The 26,586-nt window shown below is 53.9% G+C and overlaps 2 protein-coding genes across 4 annotated transcripts in view; one reads left to right on the top strand and one right to left on the bottom strand.

Moving 5' to 3' along the window:
• The window catches only part of DRAXIN (dorsal inhibitory axon guidance protein), a 38,484-nt gene extending 18,762 nt beyond the window's left edge, over positions 1–19,722 (bottom strand). Inside the window, exons 1-3 of the mRNA XM_058444471.1 lie at positions 19,441–19,722; positions 18,262–18,353; positions 13,823–14,011 (exon numbers count right to left, since the gene is read on the bottom strand). Of these exons, the coding sequence (XP_058300454.1) occupies positions 13,823–13,881 (59 nt within the window). The 5' untranslated portion in view covers positions 13,882–14,011; positions 18,262–18,353; positions 19,441–19,722. The remainder of the gene's footprint in view (positions 1–13,822; positions 14,012–18,261; positions 18,354–19,440) is intronic.
• On the top strand, positions 9,348–26,290 carry MAD2L2 (mitotic arrest deficient 2 like 2). 3 transcript variants are annotated; one of them, XM_032758934.2, is made up of 9 exons: positions 9,348–9,495; positions 20,165–20,216; positions 20,305–20,423; positions 23,179–23,250; positions 23,845–23,945; positions 24,635–24,729; positions 25,044–25,117; positions 25,598–25,690; positions 25,955–26,290. In XM_032758934.2, the coding sequence occupies exons 2-9, from the start codon at positions 20,177–20,179 to the stop codon at positions 25,994–25,996; spliced, it is 636 nt and encodes a 211-aa protein (XP_032614825.1). In that variant the 5' UTR covers positions 9,348–9,495; positions 20,165–20,176; the 3' UTR covers positions 25,997–26,290. The 3 variants fall into 3 exon arrangements, with proteins under 3 accessions (XP_032614825.1, XP_058300453.1, XP_032614824.1); XM_058444470.1 differs by lacking the exon at positions 9,348–9,495 and adding an exon at positions 19,519–19,542 and having other exon boundaries at positions 25,955–26,284; XM_032758933.2 differs by lacking the exon at positions 9,348–9,495 and adding an exon at positions 19,592–19,737.
• Positions 26,291–26,586: the final 296 nt, after the last annotated feature.

The following is a 26,586-nucleotide window of genomic DNA, read 5'->3' as shown; positions in this document are numbered from 1 at the left end:
CACCAGGCTTCTCGGGACAGCTGTCGGACCAGCATTCCTGCGGCGCTGATCGGCCTTCCTGTTGCAGAGTGGGTTGGGGGGAGCAAGTCATGGCTGGCCAAGGCGGGTCCCATGGGAATCCTGGGTCAGGGATATCAGTGATGCTCAGATGGTGCAGAAGGATTATGGTGTGAAGCAGGCAACCCCCCACTGGGAGAACCTGAGCCCATCAGCCTCCCTCCCTTACCCGGAATCTACTCCTCATGTGCCAAAGCGACAAATTCGTGCGACTGTATTTGGCAGGAATGTTTCAGGGGTTCTGTAAGCATCTGATTCTAGCTTCACTTTAAAAATATATTTTTAAAATTATTTTGAAAACTGTAGTAAAAATAACAGACACTCTCGAATACATTCTCTACCCAATTTGAACATGGGCACGGCCCCATCATAACTTGGGCTTCTGGTTCACTGAAGAGTATTCCAGGGATATAAGGTGAGCAGTTTCAAAGACTCGCTGCCATTTGCAGCTACTTAATTGCATGCTCCAGGATTTTCTGAACATGAACAATCAAAGCCAGTCAGAAGCGCAGCCTCATATCCATGAGTGTAACAGATATCCATTACATTATTTTATATCATGGAGAACAACTTCTTTTTTTTCTCATTGGTTTACTTTATTTATATTTATTTATTTATTTTGAAACAGAGTCTCACTCTGTCACCCAGGCTGGAGTGCAGTGGCACAATCTCAGCTCACTGCAACCTCCGTCTCCCGGGTTCAAGCAATTCTCCTGCCTCAGTCTCCTGAGGGATTACAGGCACTGCCACCACGCCCAACTAATTTTTGTGTTTTTAGTAGAGATAGGATTTCACCACGTTGGCCAGGCTGGTCTTGAACTCCTGACCTCGTGATCCACCCGCCTTGGCCTCCCAAAGTGCTGGGATTACAGGTGTGAGCCACCACACCTGGATTTACTTTATTTATTTATTTACTTATTGAGAGTGAGTCTTGCTGTGTCACCTGGGCTGGAGTGCAGTGGCGCCATCTCGGCTCACTTCAATCTCCATCTTCTAGGTTCAAACGATTCTCCTGCCTCAGCCTCCCGAGTAGCTGGGATTACAGGCACGCACCACCAGGCCCAGCTAATTCTTGTATTTTTAGTAGAGATGGGGTTTCACTATGTTGGCCAGGCTGGTCTCGAACTCCTGACCTCAGATGATCCACCCACCTTGACCTCCCAAAGTGCTGGGATTACAGGTGTGAGCACCATGCCTGGCTTGAGCCACTGCGCCCGGCGGTTTACTTTAAAATAAGTAAATATTAGTTCTGACTACTTGGGAGGCTGAGGCAGGAGGATCCCTTGAGCCCAGGAGTTTGAATTCAGTCTGGACAACATAGTAAGTCCCCGTCTCTAAAAAAAAAATTTTTTTAACAAAAATTAAAATAAGTAATTATTATAAACTGGGGCAAAGCAGTGGTCGCACAGAATCTAGGTGGGAGAGGCCAAAGAGAGTTAGTCTGATTGCAAGTAGGGCTTAAAGTTTTGTTGTGTCTGCATAAAATAGAGACATTTTTGATTTGGGGAAAGGAATTCTTGGTGGTGGTGGGGTGCTACACTGCTTATAAAACACCGTTTTGTTGATTTTATGTATTGGGATTATGGGTTGAATTTCATTTGGGAAAAGATTTGCACTACTCAAAACATTTCTTTCTGGCAGGGAGTAGGGGAGGAAGACCACTGGGCCATTGGATTAGGTGGTCTCAAAGGCCCTGTCTGCCAAGGGAGCCTGAGAATTTATGATCCATGACGACAAGACTCCTCCATCTGTCTGTCTGTTCAACTGCCAGACCCCTATGGGGAGGGGTGACAGACAATATCCAGTAGGGTGTGGACTGAGCCTCCAGGAGCTAGGGACAAAATATTCTTCCCTTCTGGATACTCCCAACCTAGGAGCTCTGTGGGGAGGAATTGTATCCCCAGATTCAGGAGATTTTGTTGAATGCAGGAATCACCTCAGGTTTTATGTCTCTGTAGTTCCAGGAAGATTTTAAGATTGCTTTTTTGTTTGTAGACAGAGTCTTGCTCTGCCCTACAGGCTGGAGTACAGTTGTACCATCATAGCTCACTGTAGCCTCAACCTCTCTGGCTCCAGCGATCTTCCTGCCTCAGCCTCCTAAGTAGCTGGGACGACAGCCACAAACCATCATGCCAGGCTAATTTTTTCTTATTTTTAGTTGAGATGAGGTCTCTCCCTATGTTGCCCAGGTTGATCTCGAACTTCTGGCCTCAAGTGATCCTCCCATCTTGGCCTCCCAAAGTTGTGGCATTACAGGCGTGAGCCCCGGGCCCAGCAATGGCTTTAATTTGAGATTGATCTGCCCAACTTTTCCCTCTGGCTACTCCTCATCACTCACATGGACACTTCCTGAAATGTCAGGAATTGGAGATGGGCAGTGCAGTCCCCAAGCCTCATCTGCTCTTAGCAGAGTGTGGCCACTCTGCAGTCAGCCCCAGCTCCAATTAGGGCATCCTGGAGTCTCTGGCCCCCTAGGAGCAGAATTCTGCCTTCTTTAGGTGGAGCTGACACCCCCAGGGCTGGAAAGTGGGTAATTTTCTTGTTCAGTCAAAACAGTCATATCCTACATGAGAGTCAGGGATCAACTGTGTGGATTCTAAATTCATTCCTGGGCTGGGCTCTTCCCAAGGTCATTTGGGACAAGAGTGTTCTAACCCCCCTCCTGATCCCTCCCAACATCTCCTCCCTTCATGAGTCTATTCCCTTGTCTGTGAAATGGTACTATTAGGCTGCCGTGAGATTTGACTACTTAGGTGGTCAGTGCTTCTGTGTGGTTTGTGTGTGGGTGGATGGTGGTGGTATTCTGGGTATGGATAGAGCCCGGCAGTGCAGGTGGAGTAGAGGACGGGGCGGGTGAGACTCACAGCAGCTGCCATGCTGGGAGTTCACTGGCATACTGGTGCCTTGATCACCCTGGGCTAGTCCCTACCCATCTCCCTGCCTTCCTGTGGCTCTCTATCCCCCAAAGTGCCACCTGGCCAATAGGAAGGGGCCTCTCAGCAACCCCTAGGCCTCAGAGCAGCCAGAGCCCCATCTACCCCTCCACAGGTCTTTCTCAGGCACAGAGCTCTGCCTCTTGCTCTGCTGGGGACTGCTGCCTCCTTGCAATGGAGATTGCAGGGGAGAGTGAAACCTGGTGGTCAGCCACTAGCTGAGCTGAGCCCCTCTGTGTGCAGAACCAGGATGCCAGACAAGGACACCTGCTCCAGTCTGAAGGGAGAGACCTGGCTTCTGCTCCTGGAAACCACCAGTCTGAGGGGGGACACATAGTCCTGGCTCATTGGGATAGGAGAGAGCCAGGTCATGCCTTAGAGGACTCTATGACAATTAGGGGACCCAGCCCATGCCCGCAGAGTGTTTTCAATCTAAGCCAGAAGCAGCCCCTGCCCTGGGGAAGCCTCGCATCTAGCAGGGGAGATATAGTTGCTGTCCTCAGGAATTTGACAATCTGATAGGAGAGGCACAGCTCTTGCCCTTGGCACAGCTCCCAGAACATGGAGCTGCTGATCTGCCAGCAAAGACACAGTCCTTGCCTCCAGGTGTCCCCACTGACAAGGGAGACACAGTCCTGGTGAGAGGCCACAGGTCTAATGAGAGGTGGAGGCCCAGACATCACTACTACCAATTCCAGCTCACAGATATCACCCCAAACGCTCTAAGCTGACCCATGGGAGGGCCCTCACTGAGCAAAGCAGAAGGAGCTAGACAACCTGGGCAAGTTTCTTAACCTCTCTGGGCCCCAGTTTCCTCTCTTGTAAAATGTTAGCTGTCATGAGGATTGGGGAGTAAAAGTTGTTTTTTTTTTTTTTTAAATTATTGAGACGGAATATCGTTCTGTTGCCCAGGCTGGAGTGCAATGGCATGATCTCGGCTCACTGCAACCTCTGCCTCCCGGGCTCAAGTGACTCTTGTGCCTCAGCCTCCCAAGCAGCTGGGATTACAGGCATGCACCACCATGCCTGGCTATTTTGACTTGTTTTGTTTTTGTTTTTTGAGATGGAGTCTCGCTCTGTCGCCAGGCTGGAATGCAGTGGCGCTATCTCGGCTCACTGAAACCTCTGCCTCCTGGGTTCAAGCGATTCTCCTGCCTCAGCCTCCCGAGTAGCTGGGACTACAGGTGCACACCACCATACCCAGCTAATTTTTGTATTTTTAGTAGAGACGGAGTTTCACCATGTTGACTAGGATGTTCTCGATCTCTTGACCTTGTGACCCGCTCGCCTTGGCCTCCCAAAGTGTTTTTTGTTTTTGTTTTTTTTGAGACGGAGTTTTGCTCTTGTTGCCCAGGCTGGAGTGCGATGGCGTGATCTCAGCTAACTGCAACCTCCGCCTCCCAGGTTCAAGCGATGCTCCTGCCTCAGCCTTCCGAGAAGTAACTGGGATTACAGGCTCCGGCCACCATGCCTGGCTAATTTTTGTATTTTTAGTAGAGATGGGGTTTCACCATCTTGGCCAGGCTGGTCTTGAACTCCTGACCTCATGATCCGCCCGCCTCTGTCTCCCAAAGCGCTGGGATTACAGGCGTGAGCCACCGCACCCAGCTGGAGAGTAAAGGTTTATAAAGTAAATGGGACACAGAGAGGGTGAAATAAACTGTAGTTGTTACTATGGGAAGGGGAGACAGAAGGAGTAAGGTGGCGGGAGTGGGTGTGGTGGGGGCAGGGGAGTTTCCTGGAAGCATTTGTGCATCTGTGCCTGGGTGTGCAAAGGGGCAGGCGCAGGTGGCTGCGTCCTCTGTCCTCGGTGGGGTGATCGATGGCAGGGCAGGACTGTCCTAGGCCAGCCTGGAAGGGACTATTGTCTTGGCAAATGAGGTTTGGCTTCCCCGCAGGGGCGGCTCCATCTGCTTTTATTGTTTCCGACAGGAGCCTTGGGATTTTCAACCCACCCCAGGCCTCACACCTTAAAAAACCTGTATAGGGGCTTTGGGGGAGTCCGTCAGAGGCCCTACCCATCCAAAGGCCTCCAGCTTTCTGCTTCCCTCACCCAGTATTCCCTGCTCACCTCCAGAACTCGAGTTCTACCTCCTGCTAGATTATAGGTACCTGTGGCCCCTCTTCCTCCTCTCCTAGGCAATTTGTGGGTGGGGGGGAAGCAAGCCTCAACCTCCATATTCCTCAAACTTCATTATCTTGGTACCTAGACCATTTAGCTCTGCATGTTTGTTTGGGTATCATCTACTGTTCTAGGCCCAGAGCTTTATAGGCATTATTTAACCTGACCCTTTGAAGTATATATATATATATATATTTTTTTTGAGACAGAGTCTCACTCTGTTGCCCAGGCTGGAGTGCAGTGGTGGAATCTTGGCTCACTGCAGCCTCTGCTCGCTGCAACCTGTGCCTCCTGGGTTCAAGCGATTCTCCTACCTCAGCCTCCCAAGTAGCTGGGATTATAGGCGTGCATCACACTTCCCAGCTAATTTTTGTATTTTTTTTTTTTTTTTAGTAGAGATGGGGGTTTCACCATGTTGGCCAGGCTAGTCTCGAACCCCTGGCCTCAAGTGAGCTAACTGCCTCGGCCTCCCAAAGTGCTGGGATTATAGGCATGAGCCACTGCACCTGGCCTGAAGTGGATAATATTTTTCAGATGGTAATAGCAACAATGGCTGTGCAGGAACATTAAGACAATGACCCAAGGGACTTGCCCAAGGTTGCCTAGTAGAGCAAGTGATAGAGCTGGGATTCGAACCCACAGCTGTCTGACTCCTCAGACTCATCATCCCTGCCCCATCATATTCCTGGCTGAGACTGCTCCTCATGCTGCCATTCAGTAACCAACACCGGTGCAGCTGCTGTGAGTCCCAGGGAAGGTGGCATGAGCTGGGGCCTGACCCAGAGCCTGGTACACCTGAAAACCATTAAGTCCTGCAATGAGCTCCTTCCAGTTGCTCTGGGTTCTAGCAGGAGCCTCATCCCTCATAACCACCCCTTCAACCCCATCCCATCAAGGGAAGTCTTGGTGTTGGGGTATGGGGGGGTCATGGTGTTGGGGCATGGGGCGTTGCCAAGCTGGAACCTGGGGTGGCAGAGCCTCTACTGGCAAAGATTCAGCCATCCTCCCACAGCCTACTTCTTGGGGGCCATTGGCCACAGCGACTCACACCCGAGAGGGAAGGCTGGAGTAGGGCAAGCAGAGAGGGCCAGCGGAGCAAGAGAGAGGCAGCTCCAACCCACTGGGCCAGAACAGGGGTGCTCTTATGACCTGCACCCCAGGAACATGCCCATGTCTGTGAGGGAAGTTCGGGGAGGCCGGGATGCAAGTCCCCGCTCCATCACATTCCTGGCTGACACACGTGAAGGAACTCCCTCCGGGTCCCATAGCTGCTCAGTGATCAGCTGGGCTTCAAACCCAATCTGCACGGCTGGGGTGAGCCACTTCCTTCTCTGGTCTGTTTCTACCCCTATAATCAGGCACAGCGACCACCCTCATTTTCCAGAGTGATGCAGGGCCTCAGTATCACAGGGGTTTCTGGGCAGCTTGCTCCCCCTCCAACCTCCCCAGCCAGAGGGCCAGCTCCGCCCTGGCCCCGCCAGCAGGACCCAACAGAACTCAGCAAGACACTGGGGCTTGCAGTTTTCAGCTCATTCCTGTGCCTTTGACCAGGAATCACATTCAATATAACAGGTGTGCACAGAGGCCCTACTGCATGCCAGGCACTGGGACCACAAGCAGAAGACCCAGCCCCCACCCAGGGAGGAGCAGACCCCTCCCAGATAGGGATTATGCTGTGCAGTTCACAAGAGACAGGGAGGCAAGGGAGTGCCGAGGTGCTTCCCACAGGAGAGGGCATCAGACCTCCTTGGTCAGCAAAGACGGAGGGCTGAGATCAAACACAGGGCAGGGCAGAAAGAGCCCTAGCAAAAGCCTGGAGGAGGGCAGGCTGTGGAGATGGTCAGCTCTCCATCGTGGCTGCAACCTGGGACACAGAGGGGACAACAACGCTGGGAGGCAGGCAGGACAGGGCTAGGCTGGGCTGAGGTCTCTAGTTAACTGAGTGGCCACAGGGAGCCACTGAGGACTATGGATTGGGGAGGGTAATGAATTGAATAGTGGGGAGGAAGGCAGCGGAGGGGGCAGAGAGGGGCTGAGCAAGGTTCCCGAGCCTCTGAGCTGGCTTTGCTGCAGAAGGCAGAGGGTAGAGATGGTATGAAGAGCCGGGTTCACCAAAGTAGGGCCTGTCTGCCAGGTAGGATTTCGAGCAGGAGCCTGGATGGGGGATGTCGCGGGGATATCCAGCCGTTCTTGCCTCTAAAGAGAAAGGTTCCAGTTGCCAGCCCTGGCTGTGGCTGAAACAAGAACTCAGCCAGGGGAGACTGGAACCTGCCAGCTGGGAGGTTTCCCTCTTCTGAAGTTGCCCTCATTAAGACACTCAGGCCACGTCACTGCCAGACTCCTGGAGTGGTGTGTCATCTGTTATGACAACCTAGACAGCGGTCGGGGGCTTGGGCAAGCACACAGCAGGTCCAGGAGCCAGCAAGACAATCCCCTCAGAGGAAAGGAAGTGACCTGTGAGCTGGTGCCGCTATAAAAGACATCAAGCCAAGACCGAGGTTCAGAATTGGAGGTGAGTCACTGGACGCCTTCTGATGGGTGACCAGCTGTTGGCAACACCAGCACAGCCACACTGATCTCATTTTGAAAAAAAGTGACCCATTGGCCTTGACTGTTTTAGCTGATTTTAGGACAAGCAAAGAGGAGGAGAGAGAAAGAGTGCTTGCAGGGGTGTGGACGCCTGTATGGGCACGAGGAGGTGAAGGTGACAGGAAGTGCGATGGGGGAAGAGGCTGTGGTGGGGGGTTACTCAGAAGTGTCTCTAAGCCTTGACTTTGAGATCCATTTCTGTGGAGCCCCCTGTCCCCACCCCATCCCAGGTCTGTAGACTCCCCTCCCCTCCCCTCCCTTCCTCCACAGGGTGTGTGAACCAGCACCAAGCGGCACCCCACAATTTCCACACACATCCCTATAGGTAGGGACTAGCACCATCCCTGTTTTGTGACAGGAACACTGAGGCTCAGAGAGGTGCGTTCCTTTGTCCAAGATCACTCCCAGAGCCCCAGTGTGCCCGACCCCAGATGCATGGTACTGAACTGGTTCCAGACACCGGTGTGCCACTGCGCTGGGAGGTGGGCAGCGTGGAGGGAGCATATAGGCAGGGTAGACCACCGGGCAGAGAGGATGGCCCAGGGAGCACCCAGCTGAGGAAAGCAAGACTTGGCGGGAAACCCCAGCTCTCTCTCATCTCATACCCCGGCCCCGAAGGCGGCTGAGACCCTTGGCGAGCGGACGGAGAAAAGCCAAAAGCCGGCGGTGGGGAGCAGGAGGGACAGAGCGGGAGACCACAGGCGGGAGACCACAGGCGAAAGACCAGCGCCGTCGGGGGAGGCAGGCTGAGTACCGTCCTGGGCACAGATGGGACGGCACGGGGCCACCGGCGGTGCTGGTTCCGGGCGCACTCAGCGACCCCGGCCACACACCCCAACCTCCTGGGCGGCCTCGAAAGGGGCGGGAGGGCACGCCCGCCAGCTCTGCCCGGGGCTCAGGGCGTCTTCCAAGGCTTCTTCCAACGGTGGCGGGCTGGGGCCCCCCGCCTGAGAGACCACCCGGAGGCTCAGAGACAGAGAGACAAAGGGAGACTGGGTCCAGGAGAGAGAAGGCTAGTGCCGAGGAGAGTAGGCGCGAGCCGGGATCCCAGAGGGCGGCGAGGGCGCGCGAGGCCGAGTGTCAGAGCGTGGAAAAGTGGGCGTCCAGCGGCAGGTGGACGGATGGGGAGCCCGGGAGCAGTCAGGGGCCGTGGGGAGACGCGGCGAGGAGAGGAGGCGGCGGAAGGACTGGCGGATAGACGGGTCCGAGGGCTGGGAGGGAGGCAGCATCTTCACTTCCAGCCTCGGGACCCCGCGCACCCCGCCCCTGGGCGCGCCAGGTAGCCCACCTTTGTCCGGGCTCGCAGCCAGGTACGGCGGGAGGGGCGGAGCCAGGGGCGGGCCGAGGCCGTGCCTTACCTGTCCGGCCGGCGGGGAGGGGGCGGAGGGGCTCGGGGCCGAGAGCCCGCGGGAGCCGAGCGCAGCCGAGGGCGAGCCGCGGAACTGGGACGACGTGGAGAGGTGCGCGGGCAGCCGGAGGATGTTCCCAGGCTGAGCGGGACTGGAAGGAAGGGGGAGTGGGCGGGCAGGAGGGAAGGGGGCGGGAGCGCGGGGAGGGGACAGAGGAGGGGCGGCGGGTGGCGGGCTCGACTGCCCCCAGCCAAGGGGCAGCCCCGGGGCCGGGCGCGCTCCCGGCCAGCGCGCCCTCGCCAGCTGCACTTCGAGTTCTGGGCCAGCTCCCCAGAGGCCTAGGCGCCGCCGCCGCGAGGGCGCGGGGCAGACAAAGGAGGCAGACAAAGGCGGGCGCAGCCCAGCAGCCGTGCGGGCACCGGGCGAGGCAGGCCCACTCCTCCTGGTGCGTAAGAGCCGCCTCGCCGCGGCCCAGGGCGCGTGGGACGGGAGGGGCTCCGGCAGCGGTGGCGCATCTGGAGCGGCCCCGCGGAGGGCGGGCGACAAAGGGCCGCGGCGGGGGGTCCTCGGTGAACCCCAACAATGGAGCGAGGCTGCGCGCTCAGCTGCGGCGGCGTCTGGCCGGGCAGGGGCCCGGGGCCGCAAAAGGATTATTCCGCCTAGACTGTCAAAAGGGACGGAAGAAATGCCCAGGGCGGGGGAGGCGGGACGGGGAACGGCGGGGCCTTTGTAGCCGCAGAAAGTGCGCAGAGTGGGCGGGCGGGGTTCTCCGAGAGGTCGCTCCTGGATGTGGGGGTACAAAGGGTCTTCAAAGTGCTACCAGCTCACCTGGGGCGCTGACGGCGCACCTGTGCCCTCTTTCCCGGTAGGGAAGGGAGAAAGACAACCGCCCCAATACACACACACACACACACACACACACACACACACACACACACACACGCGGCGCGGCTCTCGCCACGCCCCGTCCAAAGCCGGCCTGAAGCTTCTCAGTCCGGCCCAACCCGGACAAAGCCAGCGCTGGGGCCGGCTCATCCATCACCGCGCGGGGCGCCGTGTCCTGACGACCCTGGGAGTCCGGGAATGCTGGGTTATGGGTCCCGTGGCTCCCATAACTCACGACGGGGTCGGTGGGGCCACGGACGCTGCAAAGATCAAAGAGCGATGGGGCCGGACTCCCATTTGTGGGAAGCAGCGCTTCCACCTGGCGCCCTGAGCTCGCCAGGTGGCTTCCATTTCGACTGTTTTCTTTCTCCAGCGTATGGCAAATTATGAATGAATCTGAGGTTTTAGAACACAGTTCTGCCGTCAGGCTAAATGTCTGTGTTCCTTTTCTGATGCCGTCCCCTATGACCTCGGGCAAGTCGCCTGACCTCTGAGCTCATGATTATACCTAAATCTCAGTGTTCCAGGCTTGAATGCAGTGCCCTGTGTAAGGAGATAACGTTTCTAAGGTCTGGCCCATAGGAAATGCTCCTGAAAAATTAGCTGCCATTGTTACTGTGATATTATTAGCTTGGTGGGCACCAGGATAGACTGATGAGAACACTGGACTGTTTATTCACCGAAAGGTTTGAGTCATCCATCCCATAAATACCTATTGAACACCTACTATGTGCCGGCACTGGAGGTACAGTAGTAAACAACATGGACAAGAATCCCTGCCCCCATGGAGCTCAGATTCTAGTGAAGGAGACAGAAGATAAGTGAACAAATAAATATAAATGATGTCAGGTGGTGATTAGTGCTATGAAGAAAAGTAAAGCACATTACAGACAAAGCATGAAGGGACAAGGTGTTGTTTTACATAAAGTTGTTAGGAAAGGCCTCTTGGCTGGGGCAGTCCTTTCTGCAAAGAAAAGGAGGTAATGAGCCACGTGGTTGTGGGCAGAAGACTTGCAAGCAGAAGAGCCAGTGCAAAGGTCCTGGAGCAGGAGTGTGCTTGGTGTGTTTGGGGGAGAAGAGTCAGGCTGGAACAGAGCGAGGTGACATCAGACAGGGAGCTGGGGTAGGACCATGTTGTTACAGGAAAGGGGTCTCGACCCAGACCTCAGGAGAGGGTTCCTGGATCTCGCACAAGAAATAATTCAGGGCGAGTCCATAGAGTAGAAAGTTTATTGAGACAGTAGAGGAATAAAAAGAATGACTACTCCATAGACAGCACAGCACCAAGGGCTGCTGGTTGCCCATTTTTATGGTTATTTCTTGATGATATGCTAAACAAAGGTGGATTATTCATGCTTCCCCTGCCCCCCCCCCCCCCCCTTTTTTTTTTTTGAGACAGAGTCTCACTTTGTTGCCCAGGCTGGTATAGTGGTGCAATCTTGGCTCAGTGCAACCTCTGCCTCCCAGGTTCAAGCGATTCTCATGCCTCAGCCTCCCAGTTAGCTGAGGTTACAGGCACACACCACCATGCCCAGCTAATTTTTTGTATTTTTAGTAGAGACAGGGTTTCGCCATGTTGCCCAGGCTGGTCTTGAACTCCTGACCTCAGGCAATCTGCCTGCCTCGGCCTCCCAAAGTGCTAGGGTTACAGGAGTGAGCCGCTGTGCCTGGCCTTTGCTTCCCCTTTTTAGACCATATAGGGTAACATCCTGATATTGCCATAGCATTTGCAAACTGTCATGGCACTGGTGGGAGTGGAGCAGTGAGGACGACCAGAGGTTGCTCTCATGGCCATCTTGGTTTTGGTGGGTTTTGACAGCCTTCCTTCCTGCAAACTGTTTTATCAGCAAGGTCTTTATGACCTGTATCTTGTGCTGATCTCCTGTCTCATGCTGTGACTTAGAATGCCTTAGCCATCTGGGAATATGGCCCAGTAAGTCTCAACCTCATTTTACCCAGCCCCTACTCAAGATGGGGTTGCTCTGGTTCAGACACCTCTAACAATGTGAGCCTGCAAAGGCCACGGGGAGGACTTGGGCTGTTTAGAGGGACCGTGAGCAGAGCAGAGACATGATCTGACTTAGGTTTTTAGCAGGTTTGCTAATTCCTTTTTCTTTTCCTTTTTTTTTTTTTTTTTTTTTGAGATGGAGTCTTGCTCTGTTGTCTAGGCTGGAGTGCAGTGGTGTGATTGTGGCTCACTGCAACCTCTGCCTCCCGGGTTCAAGTGATTCGCCTGCCTCAGTTTCCCAAGTAGCAGTAACAACAGGTGCATGCCACCACGCCTGGCTAATTGTTTGTATTTTTAGTAGAGACAGGGTTTCCCCATGTTAGCCAGGATGATCTCGATTTCCTGACCTTAGGTGATTCGCCAGCCTTGGCCTCCCAAAGTGCTGGGATTACACCACGTTTGCTGATTCCTAAGGTTGGGAGTAGTTTGCAGTGGGACAAGGGTGAAAGCAAGAGACCAGCTAAGGACTGTGGCAGAGAAGAGATGATGATCACCTGGGCCTGGGAGAGGGGGCAGTGTGCAGCGGGCATGATTTGCGTCGCCAAGGATAGAGCTGTGGCCCAGCATTCATGAGCCAGGAGAAAAACCTTGGAGTCTCTGGTTCAAATGTTGCTGCTGTGGCTGTGCCCTGGCTGGGTGATCTTCCGATGTCCTTGGAGCTGGAGTTACACAATATGAAAAGGTGGATGTTAGGAGAGGCCTGGACTCCTATCCCATCCAGGTTATGATGACTTTAGGGCCTCAGTTTCCTTGTCTGTAAAATGAGGTACTTGAGGCACCAAAGTAGGCTCCAATATTCATCAGCTGATGACTGGATAAGCAGATGTGGTCTATCCATACACGGGAGTATTTTGGTTCTACGAAGGAATGAAGTATCAATATATGATTCGACCTGGATGAATCTTGAAAACATTATGCTAAGTGGAACAAGCCAGACATAAAAGACCATATTTTGTACAATTACATTTATATGAAATGTTCCGTATTGGCAAGTCCAGGTCAGGCGCAGTGGCTCATGCCTGTAATTCTAGCACTTTGAGAGGGTGAGGCAGGAGGACCTCTTGAAGCCAGGAGTTGGAGACCAGCCTGGCAACATAGTGAGACCCCTTCTCTACAGAAAATTTTAAAAATTAGTCTGGGCGTGGTGGCTCATGCCTGTCATCCCAACACTTTGGGAGGCCAAGGTGGGTGGGTCACCTGAGGTCAGGAGTTCGAGACCAGTCTGGCCAATATGGCAAAACCTCATCTCTACTAAAAATTTAAAAATTAGCCAAGCATGATGGAGGGCGCCTGTAGTCCCAGCTACTCAGGAGGCTCAGGCAGGAGAATTGCTTGAACCGGGGAGGCGAAGATTTCATTGAGCTAAGATTGCACCACTGCACTCCAGCCTGGGTGGCAGAGAGAGACTCCGTCAAAAAATAAATAAATAAAATAAAAATTAGCTGGGTGTGATGGTGCACACCTGCAGCCCCAGCTATTGGAGAGGCTGAGGTGGGAGGATCGCTTGAGCCCAGGAGGTTGAGACTTCAGTGAGCTGCGATTGCATCACTGCACTCCAGCCTAGGTGACAGAGTGAGACCCTGTCTCCAAAAAATAAAATAAAAAAATTGGACAGTCCATAGAACAGAAAGTAGATGAGTGGTTTCGGAATTGATGTACCTGGCAGCACACTTTGGGCATGAACAACCCTTCTCAAGACATCAGGAGTGATGAAAATGTTCCGAATTAGAGAGTAGCAATGTACAACATTGGGACTATACTAAAAACCACTGAATTGCACCCAGTGAAAAGGTGAACTTTATGGTTTGTGAATTATATCTCCACAGAGAAGTTTTTGTTTTTTTTAAAGTGGCAGTTGAGCTGGATCAAAAGTTCTTACCTTGTGGCCCAGGATGGCTTCAGAATATATCTGGACACTCCTGATGTTGTGTAAGACATTTAGTGTCTCTGGGTCGGGTGTAGTGGCTGAAGCCTGTAATCCCAACACTTTGGCAGGCGGAGGCGGGCACATCACTTGGGGTCAGGAGTTCGAGGCCAGCCTGGCCAACATGGCGAAACCCCATCTGTACTAAAAGTACAAAAAATTTAGCTAGGCGTGGTGGCGCATGCCTGTAGTCCCAGCTACTCGGGAGGCCGAGGCAGGAGAATCGCTTGAACCAAGGAGGTGGAGGTTGCAGTGAGCCGAGATCATGCCAATGCACTCCAGCCTGGGCGACAAGAGTGAGACTCTATCTCAAAAAAAAAAAAAAAGAAAAAGACATTTTGTGTCTCTGGGTAGAAGCCCAAAGTTTAAGAACATATGACTAGGCTAGGCGCGGTGGCTCATGCCAGTAATCCCAGAGCTTTGGGAGGCTGAGGCAGGAATTCTGGAGGCCAAGTGTTGAAGACCAGCCTGGGTAACACAGCGAGACCCTGTCTCTATGAAAAAAGAGCAGATGATCAGTAAGGTCCCCCGACCACTGAGGGGTCAGCAACACTGGGAATCAGTAGAACCCCACAGAGGGAATGGTGGGTGAGGGCTTTGCTCTGGCTGAAGTGTTGGAATCCATCTCAGGTCAGCAGTGAACCCCGGGATCTGGGACAGCTGTCCAGGTCAGGCCTCACACCAGAAGGCAGATGAGAGCGGAGAGGAGCTGTCAGCAGGAAGTCCTTGTCTTTAGGCATCTTGTTCCATGATGATGCGTGTCGTCCCTAGGGCACCTTGGGAGTTGCCTGCTGCCTTGGGAAATAGAAATGGAGCTATAGGGATGCCGCTAAGGATGATTTGGATGGGGTTTTGAAAAGTGTGACAGCTTGTCCAGAGTGTTTGTTCTGGGGGCTTAAATAGTGTATATAGACCTTAATATCATTGTCATGACAGTCATTAATTGAGCATTTATGTGCCAGGCCTTGTGCACTTTGTTTATTTTTTGAGACAGGGTCTCACTTTATCACCCAGGTTGGAGTGCAGTGGCACAAACATGGCCCACTGCAGCCTTGATTTCCTGGGCTCAAGTGATCCTCCCACCTCAGCCCCCTAAGTAGCTGGGACTACAGGTGCACGCCACCATGCTCAGCTAATTTTTATATTTTTTGTAGAGTTTTTGCCACATTGCCCAGGCTGGTCTCGAACTCCTGAGCTCAAGTGGTCTGTCCACCTTGGCCTTCCAAAAAGCTGAGATTATAGGCGTGAGCCACCATGCCTGGCATTGTGCGCTTTATATTCTTTATAAACATGAACATGGACATAAACATTTGCTCTTTGCTCAATCCTATGAAATTGGAACTACCATTGTGCCATTTTACGGATGAGCAAACTGAGATTCAGAGAAAGAAGGGCCTCACACCTGGTTAATGGGCAGTGTTTGGGAGAGTAGCAGCAGGTTGGACACATGAGCAGGCCCAGTGGGTGCTGGGGACACCACTGGGAACATGCCACAGCCCTTGCTTTTGTTTTTGAAAATAGCTTTTCTCTGCATAGCGTCACCCATAGCCCAGGCACTGAAGTCGATGTGTTTTGCTCCTCATCCAGACTCAGTTGGGATTCAAGTCAGGCAAATGGTAATGAGCCACTGTCCACCATCATTTCATTCCTCTGTCATTCATTCTTTCATTCACTCATTTGACACACGTTCTCTGAGAACCTGAATTCGGGCTGGGCATGGTGGCTCAAGCCTGTAATCTCAGCATTTTGGGAGGCTGAGGCAGGAGGATCACTTGAGCCCAGGAGTTCGAGACCAGCCTAGGCAACATGGTGAGACCCTGCCTCTGCAAAAAAATTGAAAAATCAGCCAGGTATGGTGGTGCACACCTGTAATCCTAGCTACTCAGGAGGCTGAGGTAGGAGGATCCCTTGAGCCCAGGAGTTTCAGGCTGTAGTGAGCTATGATTGCTCCACTGCACTCTAGCCTGGGTGACAAGGAGAGACCCTGTCTATGGAAAAAAAAAAAGAGAGAGGGAATCTGAATTTGGCCGGGCACTGTACTGAAATAATGAATGAGGCTGGGTCCCTGCCCAGGAGCATTGCAATTGGATGGGCCCCTGAGCAACAGGATATCAGGAGATTGTCACTAGGCTATGTGTGGCTCACTCTGTATGTCCCTCATACCCCATGTGATTGGTGTCCTGGGAGCCTTAAGCAGGGTGGGAGAGATGATTCATTCTGCCATCAGCCTGGTGGGGATGGAAGGGGGTCTTGGAATCATCTTAGGAGTCTGGAAATCTCACTGCTTGGTTCACTCACTGTGTGTTTGTTCCATAAACCCCAGCAGTCCTCCTCTACCGGTGCAGGTCTTCCTCTTTGCTGGGCTGGTGCTCACAGCTCACCTTCTCAGTTTCCATTTCAATGTCTCTTGGGAGTGATTTTCCCTCCGTCCCCATCACAGATCCTCAGGGACCTGCTCTAGTTGGCAAATAAGTTCTTGCTCCCCCTAAACACCCATCCTTCCTTCCCAGCCGTCCTCCTACATATTGTCATTATGGTGAAAAATATGCAAATAACTTTGAACAATAGTCTCCCAGCAGACGGATGTTCAAAAATGTAATAAATTAACCCCATAATGTAATCTGGATCCCGCGACCATCCATCATGCTGATGCGATTAAGATATGCAAAACCAGATGCTGAAGAGTGCATGGATGGAGTGTTGGCAGAGCTCTCCGGATGGGCCCATGCTAATTCGGCCCCCTGCCCTCGCCCCCGCCCCCATGGAACCTGAGGCCATCAAAGGTTTAGGGAACATCTGTCTGACCTGTTCATTTCACTAATGAGACTGAAGCCTTTTGGGGGTTTGGGGTCAGATCGGTTTGAATCCCTCCCCATCTGCTTCCTAACCCACCTTCCTTCTGTTTGTGATTGGATCTGAACCCAAGGCCCCAAACCCAGACTTTTTTTTTTTTTTTTTGAGATGAAGTTTTCGCTCTTGTTGCCCAGGCTGGAGTGCAATGGTGCGATCTCAGCTCACCACAACCTCCGCCTCCCAGGTTCAAGCGATTGTCCTACCTCAGCCTCCGAGTAGCTGGGATTACAGGCATGCGCCCCCACGCCTGGCTAATTTTGTATTTTTAGTAGAGATGGGGTTTCTCCATGTTGGTCAGGTTGATCTCCAACTCCTGACCTCAGGTGATCCACCAGCCTCAGCCTCCCAAAGTGCTGGGATTACAGGTGTGAGCCACCCACCGCGCCCAGCTGACATTTTTTTTTTAATTGCAATAATTTTTGGTTACATGGGTAAGTTGTTTAGTGGTGACTGCTGAGATTTTGGTGCACCCGTCACCTGAGCAGTGTACACTGTACCCAGTATGTAGTCTTTTGTCCCTCACCTTCTCACCCTTCCCCCAGAGTCCCCAAAGTCCAATATATCATTCCTATGCCTTTGCATCGTCATAGGTTAACTCCCACTTACAAGTGAGAACATCCGATATTTGCAAACCCAGATGTTTTTATCCACAGGTTTCTAGTTGACAGGGTGGGTACTCCAGTGTCAAAAGCTGTTGGGACCTCAGTTTCCCCAAGGAAAAATGAGGGTTGAGTTTATGTCCTCCAAGATTTTTCTGACGTTCTTAGCTCTGTGTCAGGAGTTCTATGGGTGGCTTGTATTGTGTCTTCTCAGGGCAGAGGGCTGGGGCTGGGAGCCCATGGAGGGAGGGCTTGACTTGAGCCCCAATGCCCCTCACACTGTGTCCTGAAGGCCATCCCATAGGAGTCACTTGGCTCTCAGTTTCCCCACCCCAGGCCCCAGTCCGAAGGGCTCCTTTGCAAGGAGTTGCCCCCTATGACTGCCACTGCCTGTCACCAATGCAAAAGCGGCTTAAGCAGCCTCTAGAGAGGGAAAGGAAAGACCCTTGCTTTTCCCAAGTTCTGCAATGAGTCAGTCTCAAGGAGCCACGGGACTCTGTCTATAAGCCAGTGAGCTGCTTGGCCAGCTCTGTGTGGAAATGGCATGATGTGGGCAGGATCCCCACGTCCTGAGAAGGGTTGCTGTGCTCAGAATGTGCTGCCAAGTGCACCAGTTCCTAAAACAAAATCATCCATCCCTTTGGATGGATGATTTTACATCACAATTTTACAAAATGCATCGCATTTTTACAAAATGCAGATATTCTCTCTCTGGGAACAGTCCAAACCTCTGTGGTGATTCCCACACTTTGCTGGGCATCCGGGCCCCTGGGGAGCTTGTTAAAGGGCCAGTGCCCTGCTGTGCACCCCACCTTGATCGGGTTGCTCTGGGCAGCAGGGCAGTTGTGATTAATGGGCTCCTGGGGGATTCTGATGCAGATTTCCTAGGACTGCATTTGAAGAAATGTTTTGCTGACATTCCTAGCTTAATGGGTTACTTACAGGTTACTTTTTCTCTCCCCATTAGAAGTCTAGAAATGCAGGTTTGAAGGCATCAGGGGGCGGGGGGAGGGATCCAGGTCTTCTATAATGAGCTGTAAACGATAAACGAGTCTGGCTAGATCTGTGTCCAAACAGATGGATGAGACTAACAAGCTCTTACGTCCCTGGAGGTCACAGACAAAGTCCTCTTGGCTTCTGGTCCTGACTTGTTGCCCACTAACTCCGTAGCTGCTTCTCAGATCTTAGTTTTCTCACTTGTAAAATAAGGGGGCTGTAAATAAGTGGAAGCCCTGGTGTCAGAAGAGGCATCAGAGCTGGGTTTGTATTCCCACTGTGTGATTTTGGCGAATTAGAGAACGTTTCTGGGCCTGTTTAACCATCTGTAAAGTGGGGCTATAAAATGGAGACTTAGCTGCTAGGGTTAATGAGGGAATTAACGGAATCAGTGTTTGACACATAAGAAGTGCTCGATGTTAGTCATTATTTTTTATTATTTTAATAATATCATCTCTGAGGGCCCTTTCAGGACTTCCAGACCGAGTCCACGCCCCTGGGGGACTTCGGAGCAGTAAAATGTAGTGGCAAGAGGCACCTCGGCCATCGGCCACCCCACCAGCTGGGAGACGCGGGCAGGTTATTCACCCTTCTGCACCTCGTTTGACTTATCTGTATAAAGGGAACAGTCACAGTAACTGCCTCATGGAGTTACTCCGAGGACTTAGATAATCCACGGACACACTTAGCCCAGTGCCCAGCACTCGGCTGGAGCTCCATAAAGGTCAGCTATTGTTATGAAGCGTAGGGCGGGGAGGGTTCATCCTCTTGGGCGGTCGGGCCGGGCTGCATTTACGTACCCGGTGGGGGCGGAGCAGGGGCGACGCCGGTGCACGCCCTCTTTTTTTTATTTTTAAAATTTCACCCGGGACTTGACAACCAGTACAACCCTGTCCTCCCCTGTTCCCGCCCCCGAGCCAGAGGATTCGCTTTTGGGTGGGCAGCTGCAGGGATGTGACTCGGGCTAGCTCAGATGTGGCTGCCGTTAGTCCCCAGCCGCGCCCTCCCCTGGCCCTCCCCAGCCCTCTTCCGGCGCCTGCTAAAGCGAGAGAAATGCCCTCGGGGGAAGATATGTAGCGATCCAATGGAACGTGGAGATCAACGTTGTGTTTTCTTCGCGCTCACCCAAAGTTGAAGGGAGGTGGCGGCGCGGGTCTCAGCCCCTCGCCGACGCCGAGGCTCGGCCCTTGCCTCCCCGGAGCCCGGCCCCCGCAGCGGAACCGCCCTGTGCGAGGCCGGATTTGGGCGGTGCGGGAATGGGCGTGGCCTGGGCGGGGCGGGCGCTAGGACCCGCCGGAGCGCCGTGAACGTCACCGAGCGGCGCCGAGGCCCCGGGTTGAGCGGGAGGCGCGATCGGTCCGGTCGGTGGCTCCCCGCGGCGGGGCCGGGCCCGATCTCCGGCGGGAACCGAGCCCAGAGGCGGTACTGGGGGAGGGGAGAGGGGGCGGGATTCCCGCTGGGAGGGATCCGGCTGAGCAGGGGGCGGAGTCTTATTCCAACCCAGCTTCGCTTTCCGCATGTCCCGCTCTGCGCTCCCGGCCCTGCGCATCCAGCTGTTTCCCTCTGCGTCCGCGGCCCTGCCCTTTTCCGGGGCACAGCTGTGGTCTTTACACCTCCCCCCGAGACAGCAGGGCGAGGGGGCGCGGGCGGTCAGTGGATAGAGGCTGATGCCCCCAAGCACAGACGCCAGCGTGGGGGTGGAGGTTCTTCCCAGCTGCCCTGAGCCTGTGCTAAGCGGGAGGTCCTGCCCGAGTTCCCGCAGACTGGGGAGGGAAGAGACGGTGGAAGCGAGCGGGTTCTGGGCTTCTGGGTCTCTGAAACTATCCTCTGCCCTTGCCCCAACACTCAGGTAGCGGGAAGGATGACCACGCTCACACGACAAGACCTCAACTTTGGCCAAGGTAGGGAGGCTGGACCTGCGGGCCCGGGGGCGGGGGCGTCTGGGCCGGCGGGCTTCCTCGAGCGCCACCGGCTTTTGCCCCCCTGCAGTGGTGGCCGATGTGCTCTGCGAGTTCCTGGAGGTGGCTGTGCATCTCATCCTCTATGTGCGCGAGGTCTACCCCGTGGGCATCTTCCAGAAACGCAAGAAGTACAACGTGCCGGTCCAGGTGAGGCATGTCCCAGAACCACAGAGTGGGTACAGGGTGGACTTTTAAAAACTCTTTGGTAGGGCGCGGTGGCTCACGCCTGTAATCCTAGCACTTTGGGAGGCCGAGGCGGGCGGATCACCTGAGGTCAGGAGTTCGAGACCAGCCTGACAACATGGTGAAACCCCGTCTCTACTAAAAATACAAAAATTAGCCGGGCATCGTGGCCAATGCCTGCAATCCAGCTACTCAGGAGGCTGAGGCAGGAGAATCTCTTGAATCCGGGAGGCGGAGATTGCAGTGAGCCGAGATCCTGCCACTGCACTCCAGCCTGGGTGACAAGAGCGAAACTCCGTCTCAAAAAAAAAAAAAAACCTCTTCCACTTCAGGCCAAGCCACTTCATTCCGCAGGGCCCTGCCCTTGCCTTCCGGTTCCAAAGTGATGTTGCCTACCCACCCCTCAGAAGGGAGTTCCCCTTGCCAGAAATTAGGGACCAAGCCTGATAAGAGTTATCCTGGGGGTCTCCGGGCGTGGTGGCTCACACCTGTAATCCGAGCACTTTGGTAGGCTGAGGCGGCCGAATTACTAGGTCAGGAGTTCAAGAAACCAGCCTGACCAGCATGGTGAAATCCTGTCTCTACTAAAAATACAAACATTAGCCGAGTGTGGTGGTACGCACCTGTAATCCCAGTTACTCAGGAGGCCGAGGCAGGAGAATCGCTTGAACCCGGGAGGCGGAGGTTGCAATGAGCCCAGATTGTGCCACTGCACTCCAGCCTGGGTGACAGAGCGAGACTACGTCTCAAAAAAAAAAAAAAAAAAAAAAGAGTTACCCTGGGGACGTGGTGGCACTTTGAAGGAGCTCCTGAAGCTGGTGAACCTTGGTGTGAGGAGGGTATTTCCTAAAACCTCCAACCCTTCTCCCTACCATTTATCATAAACTCAATGGGTTAAGGCTAAAAGGCAGACAAAGCAGTGTGCATCGCACTGTAGCTCCAGTCCCTAGGAGTGCCTGTCTCTGGAAGGCACTCAGGAAACACGAGAATAAGTGGTAGAAGCTTAAAGGACATCCAGGTGGTCCCCGCTTCAAGTCTCCATACCACCATTGTTTTCTCACTTCCAGTATGGTATTCAAGACATTACATGAGGTAGTCAGCACTTTATTTTTTTATTTTATATTTTATTTTTTGAGACTGAGTCTCGCTCTGTCGCCCTGGCTGGAGTGCAGTGGCGTGATCTTGGCTCACTGCAACCTCCACCTCCCGGGGTTCAAGTGATTCTCCTGCCTCAGCCTCCCGAGTAGCTGGGATTACAGGCGTTTGCCACCACATCTGGCTAATTTTTGTATTTTTAGTAGAGACAAGGTTTCACCGTGTTGGCCAGGCTGGTCTGGAACTCCTGACCTCCAGTGATCCGCCTGCCTTGGCCTCCCAAAGTGCTGGGATTACAGGTGTGAGCACTTTATTATGAAATAGGTTTTGTGTTGGATAATGTTGCCCAACTGTGGGCTAATGTAAGTGTTTTGAGTGTGTTTAGGTAGGCCTGGCTAAGCTATGATGTTCTGTATGTTACGTGTATTAATTGCATTTTCCACTGGCGATATTTGATGGGTTTATCCAAACACAAACCCATAGTAAGTTGAAGGTCGCCTTTAGAGGGAAAAGGAAAAAAAACAATTGACATTTACTCACTTTTTCTTTATGATGAAGTGATTGAAGCTCAGAGAAGTTAAGGAATTTGCCTGAGGCCACACAGTTCCTTAGTTCTTAACTTTTGAAATCTGATTACATTTTCCTGGATCCTTTTTCTGGAAAAATGCGCAAGTGCACAAAGATACAACTTTAGGGACTTCTCAGACTCTGGAGGAGTCCATGGACCCCACATTAAGAACCCCTAATAGTATATTAAATGCTCATATTGGGATTGAGTTCTTATCTTTTTTTTTCGTTTGAGATGGAGTCTCGCTTCATTGCCCAGGCTGGAGTGCAGTGGCTTGATCTCAGCTCACTGCAACCTCCGTTTCCCAGGTTCAAGTGATTCTCCTGCCTCAGCCTCCCAAGTAGCTGGGATTACAGGTGCCACCTCACCTGGCCAATTTTTGTATTTTTAGTAGAGACGGGGTTTTGCCATTTTGGCCAGGCTGGTCTCAAACTCTTGACCTCAAGTGAACCACCCACCTCATCCTCTCAAAGTGCCGGGATTAGAGGAGTGAGCCACTGCGCCCAGCCTGAGTTCTTATCTTCTAACTTCTTTCTCTGTGGATAAATTCACAGTTCTTAGCCTCTTCTTTTTCTTGAGACCGGAGTTTCGCTCTGTTGCCCATGCTGGAGTGCGGTGGCGTGATCTCGGCTCACTGCAACCTCTACCTCCTGGGTTCAAGCGATTCTCCTGCCTCAGCCTCCCAAGTAGCTGGGACTAAGGTGCCCGCCACCATGCCGGGCTAATTTTTGTATTTTTAGTAGAGATGGGGTTTCACCATATTGGCCAGGCTGGTCTCAAGGGGTTTTGCCATATCGGCCAGGCTGGTCTGGAACACCTGACCTTGTGATCCACCCGCTTCGGCCTCCCTCCCAAAGTGCTGAGATTACAGGCGTGAGCCACTGTGCCCGGCCAGTTCTTAGCCTCTTGAGGGAAAGTGGGGTCTCCTGGGTAGGGAGCCCTGGCGAGCTGCTGGGCCTCTGACCGAAGGCAGACGCGGCCTTGGGCTCCTGGTCGTGTTGGGTGGTTTCCCTATCTGTGCTTTGGGCCTCACCAGCTACATGGTATTGTGTGCAGATGTCCTGCCACCCGGAGCTGAATCAGTATATCCAGGACACGCTGCACTGCGTCAAGCCACTCCTGGAGAAGGTGAGGGTGCACTGGGCTCCCCAGCCACCTCACCCCATGCTCACCCCTGTCCCTCTATGCTCACAGTCCAACTCTGGGATGGGGTGATGGCTAGGACTCTTTGGGGTCTTCATGGCTCCAATACCCAGAAGCCTGTTGCCTGCACTCTGGAGACCATTCCAACCCAGGGGTAGGCCCCAAGGCGTGTGGGCCACGTTCAGGGTGCTTTGGGCCTGGGACCCTGGGTTGGAGCTGGCTCTGAGTAGGGGCTGCCCTGGAGGGTTCGGGGTTCTTTTCACATCCATCCCCTGTTCTCCACGCTAAACGTTCTGTCTGAGCTGAGCCCCTCAGGGTTTCTTCCCCATCTAGTCCTGATCTCAGACTTCCTGGGACCTTCCCTATGGGGCCTGGGCATTCTCTCAGCCTACACCACTCATGCTGGAGGGTGCCAGCTTCTCAAACCCGCTATCTGGCCTCTTGGGGACCCCCAGCCTAGCAGCTGAGCAGGGCTGTGAGTGGGCCGTTTCCCCTCCCTCCTTGGGCAAGGGGGTGGAGGCGGGTGGTGGAGTCGGGGTGGGGTGCCTGGCTCTGCAGTGGGGGTTCCTCTCTTTGCAGAATGATGTGGAGAAAGTGGTGGTGGTGATTTTGGATAAAGAGCACCGTCCAGTGGAGAAATTCGTCTTTGAGATCACCCAGCCTCCACTGCTGTCCATCAGGTGGGCTGCCCCTGCCCCTCGCCCACTAGCTGGCATCAAGTCTGTCTCTGGCAACACACCCACCCCTTTAAGGTGGCCCTTGAATACCTTGGTAAAGGCCTGGGAGGAGAAAGGGCAAGATGCGTGAGCCTGACGAGGGGACAGCCTGTGAGCAGCTGAGATGGGTCCAGAGAGATGACATGAGCTACCCAGGGTCACCTGGGTGGGGGCAGAGCCCAGGACACAGAACCAGTTTTCTGACTCCCCAGGCAAGTGTCCAGTCAACTCGAAGTTGACCTCGGGCACATGTGTTGGTCAGCTGCATGCTTCCAATGGTGAGGTCAGGGCACTGGAATCTGGCACCAACCTGTCCCCATGGGCTGTGTGGCCTTAGGCAAGCCCTTTCCCCTCCTGGCTTGGTGTCCTGGTTCTTGGGCCTGGCTGCACATTAAAACCACCTAGGGAGGCCTCCTCAGGCCACCCCTACCTCCCCTGTGCCCCGCTCCCCCGCCAAATTCTGACTTTGTCTGGGGTGGGGCTGGGCATTTCTTTTAAACTCCCTTGCTGGTTTGCATTGTGTGGACCAGACAGGGAGCTGGGTCCTAGGCATGCAGCACTCTCACAGGCACTGGAGGGGATTCTTCCAGGCTTGATGCCTGTGGTGGAGGGGAGGGCGCCAGTGTGACGGGAAGACCTCCTCTCACTCCCAGCTCAGACTCCCTGTTGTCTCATGTGGAGCAACTGCTCCGGGCCTTCATCCTGAAGATCAGCGTGTGCGATGCCGTCCTGGACCACAACCCCCCAGGTGTGTCCACTCTCCACCCTCTCTTCCCTTGGCGTTTCCATGGTTATCTCGGGTTGGTCTGTGTTCCCAGGTCCATGTTTGGCTGTTCTGAGACTCATCTCTTCCTAACCCTGAGAGTCCACCTCCTTTGGGAAGCTTCCCTGATTGATTCTACCTGGCTTCCATCTCCCTATTGACTGGGGCTTTTCTTAGCATTTGCTTTGCCATCTGCTCTGGGGGTGCTGCCGAGCCAGCAAGGGAAGTGGGAAGAGGCTGGGCCCAGTCACTGGCACCAGGGCGGCAGGGGAGCCTCCACCAACCTCTTGCCTCTCCAGGCTGTACCTTCACAGTCCTGGTGCACACGAGAGAAGCCGCCACTCGCAACATGGAGAAGATCCAGGTCATCAAGGTGAGATGAGACGGGTCTGGGTCTGGGCGCAGGCTCTAGAAACATGATGTCGCAGTTCCAGGCAGGCAGGGGCATTGCCTGTGGTCAGCCACCCATTACATTGGTGTGGCAGCGCCTGGCACCCAGCAGCTCCTCAGGCCTGGCCACTGCTCCATCTGGGCACTTGGGGCAGTGAGGAGCCCAGGTGGAGCCACCTACTGGGGCCCCTGGCTCATCCTGGCTCTTCTGAAGTGGGGGCTCTCCAGGGAGGGGTCCTAGCCCACCAGGTTCGGCGTTGGTGCCTGGGGCTTGTTCGTCACTTGGGTTCTATGGACTTGGCCTCTGTGGGGGATGGGGGGTCCTGGGTTCTGCATCACCAAAAGCTTCCTAGTGATTCTGAGGCTCAGGTTGGAGGCCCCTGGTCTGGAGTGGGAGGGACAGCAAAGTGAGGGCAGGCCAGGGCCCAGCCCCGTCACCCCCCGACCTTTGTATCCTCCCTAGGATTTCCCCTGGATCCTGGCAGATGAGCAGGATGTCCACATGCATGACCCTCGGCTGATACCACTAAAAACCATGACGTCGGACATTTTAAAGGTGAGCTTCGTGGGGACTTGGGAAGCTTTATTTAGGGGCTGCTTACGAAGTGAGGCCCGGCGCTGAGGTCTTACTAGAGGGCTTGCGGGAGAGAACGAGGGAATGCCTGGTGGAAGGCTCCTCCCATCTCTACTCTTCTCCACCTCGGCTATGGCCATGAGGCCCCACCCTTGGTGGAGATCTGCCCATCAGGGGCTTCTGTGTCCTCCAGCAGGGATGCCCTGGCTGTCTTGCTGACTGTGGCTGTTTGCTTGTGTCCATCAGATGCAGCTTTACGTGGAAGAGCGCGCTCATAAAGGCAGCTGAGGGGGCACCTGCCACCCCACTGATGCCCGAACTGTCAGACTTTGGGGGATCCCCGCCTAGGCAGTGCTGCATGGCTGCCCTGATTCCAAGTGCTCTTATTGCCTCTGTGTGTGGATCGCCCGCCCCAGCCCGGGGCCGCTCAGGTCTGCTTGGAGGATGCCTCCCCCAGGAGGGCAGTGAAGGATGCCGCAACCTCGACTTCTCAGCCTCCTGGGGTTCCGCCGGCCAACACTGTCTGTCTCAAATACTGTGCTGTGAGTTGTTTCAATAAAGGGGCCCCAAGGGCTGGGCTGAGCTGAGCCGTCATTAATTGGAGTGGGAGGGACAGGTTTGGCCAGGGTAACGTGGGGGAGGGGCTGCTTCTCCACCAAAATGCCAGGGACCCCCTCTCCCCACTCCTAAAACCAACCCCAGGCTGGTTTTACTGAAAGCATTTATTATTTATTTATTTATTATTATTATTATTATTTTATGAGACAGAGTCTTACTCTGTTGCCCAGGCTGGAGTGCAGTGGCGTGATCTTGGCTCACTGCAAGCTCCGCCTCCCGGGTTCACGCCATTCTCCTGCCTCAGCCTCCCGAATAGCTGG

The sequence above is a fragment of the Hylobates moloch genome, unplaced genomic scaffold (genome assembly GCF_009828535.3).
Source record: "Hylobates moloch isolate HMO894 unplaced genomic scaffold, HMol_V3 SCAFFOLD_9, whole genome shotgun sequence".
Lineage (NCBI taxonomy): Eukaryota > Metazoa > Chordata > Mammalia > Primates > Hylobatidae > Hylobates > Hylobates moloch.
Note: the sequence above shows the minus strand (reverse complement) of the source record. Positions and strands in the feature narration are given on the sequence as shown.